This window comes from Sapajus apella, unplaced genomic scaffold (assembly GCF_009761245.1).
Source record: "Sapajus apella isolate SASKATOON/1434 unplaced genomic scaffold, GSC_monkey_1.0 scaffold21, whole genome shotgun sequence".
NCBI classification, from domain to species: Eukaryota; Metazoa; Chordata; class Mammalia; order Primates; family Cebidae; genus Sapajus; species Sapajus apella.
This window is the reverse complement of record NW_022436961.1, coordinates 12,656,700-12,668,337: the sequence shown is the minus strand read 5'-3', so window position 1 is coordinate 12,668,337 and position 11,638 is coordinate 12,656,700. Positions and strand designations below refer to the sequence as shown.

The 11,638-nt window shown below is 44.9% G+C and overlaps 1 protein-coding gene across 2 annotated transcripts in view; it reads right to left on the bottom strand.

The window, feature by feature from the left end:
• GSR (glutathione-disulfide reductase) overlaps positions 1-11,638 on the bottom strand; it is a 67,809-nt gene that overhangs the window by 19,065 nt on the left and 37,106 nt on the right. For both annotated transcript variants that reach the window (XM_032288289.1, XM_032288288.1), the window contains exons 5-7: positions 7,700-7,847; positions 4,948-5,002; positions 1,175-1,274 (exon numbers count right to left, since the gene is read on the bottom strand). In XM_032288289.1, coding sequence (XP_032144180.1) covers positions 1,175-1,274; positions 4,948-5,002; positions 7,700-7,847 — 303 coding nt within the window. The remainder of the gene's footprint in view (positions 1-1,174; positions 1,275-4,947; positions 5,003-7,699; positions 7,848-11,638) is intronic.

The following is an 11,638-nucleotide window of genomic DNA, read 5'->3' as shown; positions in this document are numbered from 1 at the left end:
AGCTATGAGATTTTTTTTTTGCAGTTTTTTTGTTTGAGATGGAGTCTTGCTCTGTTGCCCAGGCTGGAGTGCAGTAGTGTGATGTTGGCTCATTGCAACCTCTGCCTTCTGGGTTCAACCAATCCTAGTGCCTTCGCCTCTCCTGCCTCACTACCTGAGTATCTAAAAATACAGGCACCTGCCACCACGCCTGGATAATTTTTGTATTTTTAGTAGAGATGTGGCTTTATCGTGTTGGCCAGGCTGGTCTCCCAACTCCTAACCTCAAGTGATCCGCCTGCCTTGGCCTCCCAAAGTGCTGGGAATTAGACGCATGAACCACTGTGCCCAGCCTGCAATTGCTTTTTTTTTAATTAGGTCATCAGCTATTGTTTGTGTTAGTGTATTTTATATGTAGCCCAAGACAATTCTTCTTCCAGTGTGGCTCAGGGAAGCCAAAAGATTGGACACGCCTGCTTTAATGCAAAGAATTTAGTAAATTATTTGGAACGAGTGGTAACAATCTAACATTACTTGATCATATAAAATTGACTTTCAGAAATTAATAAATCAACCTGGCCAGATGCAGTGGTTCATGCCTGTAATCCCAGCACTTTGAGAGGCCAAGGTGGGCGGATCTCATGAGGTAGGGAGTTTGAGACCAGCCTGGCCAACACGGTGAAACCCCATCTCTACTAAAAATACAAAAATTAGCCGTGCATGGTGGTGGATGCCTGTAATCCCAGCTACTCAGGAGGCTGATGCACAGGAATCACTTGAGCCCAGGAAGCGGAGGTTGCAGTGAGCTGAGATGGTGCTGCTGCACTCCAGCCTGGGCAACAGACTGAGATTCTGTCTCAAAAAAAAAAAAAAAAAAATTAATTAACTAACCTAACAGTCGGTTTCATTTAGCTAATATTTATATTTAGGCACCCAGGTCTCCCTTATGGGGCATCTCATGACTGTCTACCACTTAGTGATGAAAATACCAGCCAGTTCGACCAACTCAATTATCATCAACTACCAACTGGGAGGGATATAGGCCAAATTCAGGTAACTTGGATACAGCACCAAGTGAAACCAACCAACTGACCACCACCTGCTTTGCACCCTAGTATTCAATGACAACATAAGAAAAAATTCTTCATTTTAAAAATTAACATCAAAGAAAGGGAAAAGAAAAGGTGGAATTTACCTTATCATGCCGTATCATTAGTGACGTCTTAGAACCCAGGGCTGAGAGGATCCCTGCTATCTCCACAGCAATGTAACCTGCACCAACAATGACGCTGCGGCTGAGATGCAAGCAGAGGGTTAGTATTTTTAAATAAACCAACTTTGGAATAATTTTATGTTTACAGAAAAGTTGGAAAGATAGTACAGAGATTTCCCTTATTATTCCCCTTGATAAGTTTTCCCTAAAGTTAACATTTCACTTAACCAGGGTACCTCTGTCAAAATAAAACATGCATGCCTGTAATCCCAGCACTTTGGGAGGCTGAGGCAGGTGGATCACAAGGTCAGGAGTTCGAGACCAGCCTGACCAACATGGTGAAACTCCATCTATATACAAAACCCCATTTATATACAAAACCTCATGTCTACTAAAAATACAAAATACAATACAAAAATTGTATTTTGTACTTTTAGTAGACATGAGGTTTCACCACGGTGATGAAACCAGGCTGAGGCAGGAGAATTACTTGCCTCCAGGAGATAGAGGATGCAGTAAGCTCACAGTAACCTCCGCCTCCCCCAGGTTCACGTGATTCTCGTGCTTTGGCCTCCTGAGTAGCTGGGATTGCAGGTGCACATCACCACACCTGACTAATTTTGTATTTTTAGTAGAGATGGGGTTTCACCATGTTGGCCAGGCTGGTCTCTACCTCTGGACCTTAAGTGATCCACCTGCCTAAGCCTCTCAAAGTGCTAGGATTATAGGCGCGAGCCACCATGCCTGGCCAAGGAATTTCTTTTTTAATTTTAAAATTTGTGTGTAGAACCTGGGTGCGGTAGCTCACGCCTGTAATCCCAGCACTTTGGGAGGCCGAGACTGGTGGATCACCTGAGGTCAGGAGTTCGAGACCAGCCTGACCAACGTGGTGAAACCCTGTCTTTACTGAAAATACAAAATTAGCTGGGCCTGGTGATGCATGCCTATAATCTTACATACTAGGCAGGCTGAGGCAGGAGAATCGCTTGACCCCAGAAGGCAGAGGTTGCAGTGAGCTGAGATCACACCATTGCACTCCAGCCTGGACAACAACAGCGAAACTGCCTAAAAAGAAAAAGAAAAAGAAAACTGTGTAGAGACAGGATCTCCCTTTGTTGCCCAGGCTGGTCTCGAACTCTTGGGCTCAAGCAATCCTCCGGCCTCAGCCTCCTGAGTAGCTGGGACTACTGGCACGTGCCACCACAGCCAGCTAATTTTTGTATTTTTTTGCAGAGATCAGGTTGTGCTGTGTCGCCCAGGTTGGTTTCAAACTCCTGGGCTCAAGCAATTTGCTCGCCTTAGGCTTCCCAAAGTGCTGGGATTACAGGCATAAGCCACCGTGCCTGGCATCTGGAACTGATCTTTCAGGCAGCTGAATCCCTAAAAGATTTCTCTTTACCTCGTTATGGCCCCAGGGCTACTCATGCCACCGTGTTCCACAGGGTTCACACTCCATCCCACCAGAAGCGTCCTCAGAACAAAAACGAAATCATGCAATCTTCCCTACATGATTTACCCAATTATTTACTTAGTCATCAACACCCTAACAAAGATAAAGTAGACTTAAAAAGAAAAATCATGTATCAATTGTAAAATCATTTTCTTGTGTTTCAGAGTCTTTTGCTTATAACATGCATAAATATAAATATTTAAAATCACTAATGAACCGATATATATAGTGAAACTTCTTTGAGGGGGAGTCCAGAATGAAATTACATTATCCAAACAGAAGGAGTCATAACTACACGTCTGACTACATCCTCACATATGTCACCTCATTCAACCCTAAATCAAACAATGCAGGGTGGATCACAGGGGAAGGAGCGCTGTCCTCTAACACATTTCTACGACCTGATAGCAAACAGGAAAAGACTGCATGCTTTCTTAGAACTCCTCCAAGTCAGAAGCCTGCCTGGTCTCCTGGTCTGAATATCTTCATGGGACATTTTTTCCGTCCTACAGAAACTGCAAAGTGGCTCCCTTGTCTTTTCTGAATTGCCTCATCCTGTCTGAACTGTCCGTGACTCTGCATGAATCAAAGTGAAGGCAGGCGCATGGATTATCAGTCACTCTCCCTAAAAGCCTTTCTAAAAGCATAGGATTAGGACCTCAAACTGGATTATTAGCACAGCCCCTGAGGGAGTGGCAGAGTTGAGCAATACCAACTCCACAGTGAGTGCCACTCAGAAGATGAATGAAGGCCAGTCCCTGGGCCACGGTGCTGGGTCCCTCCACCTGTTCCCAGGCATCACCTCTTATCACAAGTGACAGGAGGATCCCCCTAAACTAGAAAGCCTGCAATGTGCAGCAACTTCGCATCAGAGAAACAAACCTCCTCATGATCTCTTTCCCCTCTATGAATCTAAATCCATTCAGCATGGTAGCCCATGCTTGTGTTCTTACTGCTTTGGGAGGCCAAGGTGGAAGGACTGCTTGAGGCCAGGGATTCTAGACCAGCCTGGACAACAGAGCAAGACCCCATCTCTACAAAAATTAAAATTAAAAGTTAACCAGGTATGGTGGTACACATTTGTACTCCCAGCTACTCGGGAGGCTGAGGTGAAAGGATTGCTTCAGCCCAAGAGCTCAAGGCTACAGCAAGCCATGATGGCAACACTGCACTCCTGCCTAGGCAATCGAAGAAGAACCTGTCTCCAAAAAAATAAATTTTTTCCATTAAAAGAAAATCGACACTGAAGTTTGCTAAGGTTATTCAGAAACATATAAAGACTAATGCCAGGAAATGTATTCTTGTGAACCTGACAGAGTCTTCCATTTACACAGACCCCACTGCAATAGCTGCTTTGAAAACCAGCTATTCTTATTTTATTTTATTTACTTATTTGAGATGGAGTTTCACTCTCGTTGCTCAGGCTGGAGTGCAGTGGCACAATCTTGGCTCACTACAATCTCCACCTCCCGGTTTCAAGCAACTCTCCTGCCTCAGCCTCCAAAGTAGCTGGGATTACAGGTATGTGCCACTACACCCGGATAATTTTGTATTTTTAGTAGAGATGGGTTTCTCCAGGTTGATCAGGCTGGTCTCCAACTCCTGACCTTAGGTGATCCGCCTGCCTCGGCCTCCCAAAGTGCTGGGATTACAGGCATGAGCCACTGTGCCCGGCTTATTTATTTTTTGAGATGGAGTCTCACTGTTGCCCAGGCTGGAGTGCAGTGGTGCAATCTTGTCTCACTGTAACCTCTGCCTTGAGGGTTCAAGCAATTCTCCTGCCTCAGCTTCTCAAATAGCTGGGACTATAGGCCTGCGTCACCAAGTCCGCATAATTTTTGTATTTTTAGTAGAGACGGGGTTTTACCATGTTTTTCAGGCTGGTCTCAAACCGCTGACCTAAGGTGATCCCCCCGCTTCAGCCTCCCAAAGTGCTGGGATTACAGGTGTGAGCCACCACATCTGGCCAAAACCAGCTATTCTATTCTAAAATACAAACTACTTTAGACACATTCTTAACTGATGCTTTATCAACGCGAAGAAAGAAGACAGTTTTAGGACTTTGGTATTCCATCTTCAAATTACCCTGCATTTGACTTTGGCCTCTGATTGAAAGCATGAAAGATTTCAGGTGTCTACTGAGGAATTCTAGGAATGAAATATACAAGGTTGTGAAAAGAGAAGAGGTAAGAGAACAGACTTCAAGAAAGACCTACAATAAACGCTTGGGAGGGGAGGATGAAGAAAAATTACCAAGAAAGACTGAGGAAGAATGAATCATTGAGGTCCAGTCAGGATGGCTTACCTAGGCAATTCTTCCAGCTCAAAAAATCCATCGCTGGTTACTCCTAAGCTGGCACCTATGTAGAAAAAGGCAAGATAGATCACACCAGACTGCTCTTTCTCTTGCAAAATAATCACAACATTTTATGCGAAAACCAAACACTTTCAGAGCCAACATACTCTCTGTTTTGACAAGTTTTGTTAAAGTCTCCGCTTGGAAAGCTGCCAACCAAATCCTCCCTGAGTCAACATTTTTATTTTCTCTCTAGAAATAGAAGCCATGATGGCTAAATACCTTTTACATTTCTCTGAAGAATAAAGATCTCAGCAGTCATGAACAGACTCCCCACTGGATCTGTCCACCCTCCCACCCCAAGAGTAGGCAGGAACCCTGAAGCTCAGCTCATTACATGCGTGAACCACCGTGCCCTGCCCGAAAAGACAAATTCCTATGTAGTTCAAAATCTATGTGGCCCTTTCCTCTCTGTTTATTCTTTCAAAGGTTTCAACCTATATGGCATATACATTGAATTATAAGAGGTACAATCTATATAGTGAGAGAAACATGCAGTGAAAAGCAGGTTGAAACCTTTGGATATAGGGTAGCAGGTCCTATCTTGCAGGACTTCCAAATGCATTCTTCCAGGTTTGCCCTTCTCCCCAGGTTGCAGTGTCACGTGTCTACTTATCTCGCCGCACAATTTTACTTTGGCTTCAAACTTAGTCCATTTAGAACTGAACCTTAATTTTATCTCCCAAACCATATCTCTCTCAAGTTTACCACTTCGGTTACCACCTGCCTCCAATAATCCTGACAAAGCCTTGAGCTGTCAACTGCTGATTCCTTTTCTCAGTAGCCTCCCTACTCTCATTTCTCATCAGTTATTAAATATATCAGGTCGTCGCGGTGGCTCATCCCTATAATCCCAGCACTTTGGGAGGCTGAGACGGCTGGATCGCCTGAGGTGAGGAGTTTGAGACCAGCCTGGCCAACATGGTGAAACTCCATCTCTTATAAAAAATACAAAAAAAATAGGTGGGCATGGTGGTGGGCACCTGCAGTCCCAACTACTCAGGAGGCTGGGGCAGGAGAATCACTTGAACCCAGAAGGCGGAGGGTGCGGTGAGCTGAAATGGCACCATTGCACTCCAGCCTGGGTGACAAGAGTAAAACTCCATTTCAAAAAAAAAAAAAAACCAAAAAAAAATATATATATATTGCATTTTGGCCAGGCACGATGGCTCACGCCTGTAATCCTAGCACTTTGGGAGGCCAAGGGGGGTGGATCACCTGAGGTCAGGAGTTTAAGACCAGCCTGGACAATGTGGCAAAACCCCATTGCTACTAAAAATACCAAAAAAATTAGCTGGGTGTGGTGGTGCCTGCCTGTAGTCCCAGATACTGAGGAGACTGAGGCAGGATAATTGATTAAACCCGAGAGGTGGAGGTTTCAGTGAGCTGGGATCATGCCACTGCATCCTACCTGGGTGACAGAGCAAGACTCTTGTCTCAGAAAAAACCTCAAGTTGGTCATGGATCTTATGAAGCCAATGCACGGAGAATACAAAAGATGTATAAACTATGTTCACCATCCACAAAGTCCTTATAATCTAGCTGGGAAGAAAGTCACAGACAATGTTTCTTGTGAGAGAATAAAGAGGTATATGTTCATGATTCATCCCTTGGGCTAAGTCTGTGTGTGTATAAAATGCAAAATCAGGCAGGACATGGTGGCTCACACCTGTAATCCCAGTACTTTGACAGGCTGAGGTGCAAGGACTGCTTGAGCCCAGGAGTTTGAGACCAACCTGGGCAACATAGCAAGACCTTGTCTCTACAAAAAAAAAATTAAAAATTATCCAGGCATGCACCTGTAGCTCCTGGTCTTAGAGGTTTAGATGACTACGAGCAATACCCCATCTAAACCTCCTGGTCAAGACCTTAGTGAGCTGTGATTGCACCACAGCACTCCAGCCTAGATAACAGAGCAAGAGCCTGTCTCAAAAAAAATGAAAGAATATAAAACAAAATAATAAAATGCAAAAGCAGTTATAACCATCTCTGAGATCCTTACAGATTTAACCTTCTATAATTCTGTACTTAAAAGAGAAAAACACACACATAAAAGCTTACTTAGCTACTTAAGCTACATCCTTACAAGATTTCTCTCTCCTGAACAAAACAATAAATACAGCACATGTCTTATAAATAACAACCATGGGACAGACTGAGACTGGAAACAATGTATGCGAAGCTGAGAAGGAAAGCATGAGGCTTTCACTGATTTTTCTCCCTCTGTTACCTGCAATATGTCTGAGCCTGAGGCCAAATGAAATCTCTTGGCCAGGCACAGTGGCCTGTAATCCCAGCACTCTGGGAGGCCAAGGTGGACGGATCACCTGAAGTCAGGAGTTTAAGACCAGCCTGGCCAACATGGTGAAACCCCATCTCTACTAAAAATATAAAACTTAGCCAGGTGTGGTGATGGCATGCATACAGTCCCAGCTACTCGGGAGGCTGAGGCAGGAGAACTGCCTGAACCCGGGAGGCAGAGGTTGTAGTGAGCCAAGCTGGTGCCACTGCACTCCAGCTTGGGCAACGGCACCACTAGCTACCACTTAGCCAACTGGAGTTAGGTTCTGCAGATACCTTCTATGGTGGCCTGGTTCCAAAGAGAGAACTGGTTTAGGCAGATCCCCTGGCATGGCTTCTCAGGTTGAAAGCAATGGTAAACTCCTGACTGCTGTTAATGAGTACCTGCTGTATGACTCACCAGGGATCTGGCTCTCATGAGGGCTGGAGGGCATACCACCTGTGGCGATCAGGATGTGAGGGGCGGTGTACTTTCTCCCACTGACTTCTATCGTGGGCCTGGGATCACTTGTGAATGCTGCATGGCCATGGATGATTTCTATATGGGCCTAGAAAAGGAACCATGACATTAGCCTGTTCTTAGAATAAAACCAAAGATACCTGCTGCAACTTATCAGAACTTTCATTTCTCTGCTGAACATTTTGATTCTTGGTTTGCTGATGCCAACACAATTCTCCATTGTTTGAGTTTCTGTAGAACTGCTGACTGGTAACCTATACTTAGGAAAGGGGTTGCTATCAGATGCTGGAAGTATACAGTAAGATGAAATAGGCTGGGCACAGTGGCTTATACCTGTAATCCTAGCACATTGGCAGGCAGACATGGATGGATAGCTTGAGCTCAGGTGTTTAAGACCAGCCTGGAAAACATGATGAAACCACGTCTCTACTGAAAATACAAAAATTAGCCAGGCATGGTGGCAGACACCTGTAATCCCAGCTACTAAGAAGGCTGAGGCACGAGACTAGCTTGAACACGGGAGGGAGGTTGCAGTGAGCCGAGATCGTGCCATTGCACTCCAGCTTGGGTGACAGAGCCAAGACTCTTTCTCTCAAAAAAAAAAAACAAACACTGGTGTGTCTAGTCTGGAGGAGACGTAGAAGGCTGAGAAAGACAACAGGATAAAGCTGAAATGAGTAGAGGCAAGAGAGGAATACTCTGGCCAAGGGAGGGAAATGCAATGCATGTGCTTTCGTAAAATGGGAAGAATACCACAAAAGTACGTGACACTGAAGTTCTATGCTGGAGATGGTGGGAACTCAGACTCTCACTTTTGGATTTGCTCTTACTGGAATTCTCTGCACTGAGGCCTTCATTTAGGGGCTGCTGATAAGCCAGCCACGATTCATGTAGGGGCAAGCAAACCGTGGTCAGCTTACAAGGATAATGGAACCACGTAAGCATGATTACAAAATGGAATGCTTTAACATTTTGGAACATGCTTGGTTCTGAATTGAGTTATCTTTTCCTTTCCCTTAACCCTCCAGGCCTGTTGCTGCAGGTGCCAGCTTAATCAAGCTGAATCAAGGTCAAAGGCAAAACCCACAGGCCTCCAGAACACCCTTCCCTCAGGTCATAATGACTTGCTGTGCAGTGCTCGACAAAAAGGAGTGTGGCTCGACTGACAATTGGACAGACACTGGTTCGGAGGAGGAAGCAAGGAGATTTTTTCCTTTCATTTTCTAGAGTATTAGATAGAAACTTCCCTTTGCAATATAGAATTTCTGGGTCAACTAAGGTCACCATAAGCTATAGTACACACCAAGATTTCTAAGTATTACAAAATGCTGGTTCCTAATTCTCCTACCTCTTTTACAAAAGTATTTTAGCTAGCTCCATTAAAGAAAAAAAAAAAAAGGCCAGATGCAGTGTTTATGACTATAAATCATATACTTTGGGAGGACAAGGCAGAAGGGCTGCCTGAGGCCAGGAGTTCAAGGTCAGTGTGGGCAACAGAGCAAGACCCATCTCTACAAAACTTTTTTGATACAGAGTCTTGCTCTACTGCTCAGGCTGGAGTACAGTGGCGCAATCTCATCTCACTGCAACCTTCACCTCCTGGGTTCAAGCAATTCTCCTGCCTCAGACACCCGAGTAGTTGGGACTATAGGCGCTTACCACAGTGCCCAGCTAATTTTTCTACAAAATTTTTTAAAAAGTAGTAGGGTATGGTGGCACAGCGCCTGTAGTCCCAGCTACTCATGAGGCTGAGGTGGGAGGATTGCTTGAGGTTAAGGCTGTAGTGAGCTGTGATCATGCCACTGCCCTCCATTCTGGGCAACAGAGTGAGATCCTGTCTTCAAAAAAATAATAAAAATAAAATAAAAAATGTGGTGTAGGTGTTGTTTTAGTACTGCCAATGTTACTCTACACTCAGCCTTAAATTATCTTGTGCATAAGGACTGCAGGCCTTTAAATATTTTTCCCCCTGGATTGCAGATTAAGCTTGGAAAAGATCACCCTCCAAAAAATAAGCCCAATGAATGATAAGAATATAAAAATGTGTAGTTAGCTACCTAACTCACCCTAAAAGCAGGTTTATAAATATGCTGCTACTGAGATCATGGTGGTCATGGTGGTCCAAATATCATCAAGAATCTACTGATCTAAGCCAGGTGTAGTGGCTGATGCCTGTAATCCCAGCATTTTGGAAGGCCAAGGCAGGAGGATCACTTGAGCCTGGGAGGTTGAGGCTGTAGTGAGCTGAGATCATGTCACTGTACTTCAGCCTGAGTGACTGAGTAAGACCCTACTCAAAAAAAAAAGTTACTGATCTAAATATAACCTAAGAGAGCTGGGGGTGGTGGCTCACTCCTATAATCCCAGCATGTTGGGAGGCTGAGGCAGGCAGATCACTTGAGGCTAGAATTCGAGACCAGCCTGGCCAACATGGTAAAACCCCATCTTCACTAAAATACAAAAAAAATTAGGCAGTTGTGGGGGCATGTGCCTATAGTCCAAACTACTCAGACGGCTGAGGCGTAAGAATTGCCTGAACCTGGGAGGCAGAGGTTGCAGACAGCTGAGATCACACAATTGTACTCCAGCCTGGGCAACAGAGTAAGATTCTGTTTCACAAATAAATAAATAAACAAACAAACAAAACCTAAGAAATCTTAGAAACAGCAAAGTGAGATCACAAAGACAAATGAAGGGCAGCAGGAATATACTGTCAAGGAAAAGGAGAGTTAAGTGATGCACTGGTTGTCAATGTCACCCATGCAGTCTTGGTTGGAACTGCAACATCCATGCACTGTGGGGGAAAAGCATCAGGATATTGAAAGACGACATGCAGTTGCTGAAGGCAGACACACCTCTGCCCAGTTTTCTTGATCAGCTGTCATTCATAAGAACAGCTTTCTGAATCCTAATTTGGTCTCTTGAGCTCTAGCTACTAAGGATGAGCTTATTCTCAGCAAATAAACAATGGCAGGTTTGGCCAGGTGCAACGGCTCATGCCTGAAATCTCAGCATTTGAGAGGCCAAGGTGGGTGGATCACCTGAGGTCAGGAGTTCGAGACCCATCTGGCCAACATGGTGAAACTCCGTTTTTTACTAACAATATAAAAATTAGCCAGGCGTGGTGATGCATGCCTGTAATCCCAGCCACTTGGGAGGCTGAGGCAGGAGAATTGCTTGAACCTGGTGCGAGGCAGAGGTTGCACTGAGCTGAGATTGTGCCATTGCATTCCAGCCTGGGTGACAAGAGAAACTCTGCCTCAAAAAACAAAACAAAACACTGCACACACGCGCGCGCGCACACACACACACACACACACACACACACACACACACACAGAGGCAGGTTTTCACCCAGATGGCACTCCTCATTTTAATTAATAAACTGGCATACCGGTGTACAAATAAGACTCTCATATGTGACTTCTAAATATAAGTGCCAGGCAAGACCTACTCAAAGTGCAGCCATTAGGTGAGGCCTGGTCTACTGGCTCTGGTCCACGTCACCCTCTCTGCAGAAAAGAGACTGGCCAGCTGGGTCAGAGGCTTTTGCTCTGACAGGTAAATTTCAGTAGCACAAAAAGTAAGAGGCCAGGCACAGTGGCTCATGCCTGTAATCCAAACATTTTAGGAGGCTAAGGCAGGAGAACCACTTGAGGGCAGGAGTTTAAAGACCAGTCTAGGCAACACAGTGAGAAATCTCTACAAAATATTTTAAACACTAGACAGGTGTGGTGGTGCGTGCCTATAGTCCCACCTACTAAGGAAGACTGAGGCGGGAGGACTGTTTGGGTCCAGGAGTTGGAGGCTGTAGTGAGCTTTGACTGCACCACTGTACTCCAGCCTGGCGACAGATGCAGATCTGATTTAAAAAAAAAA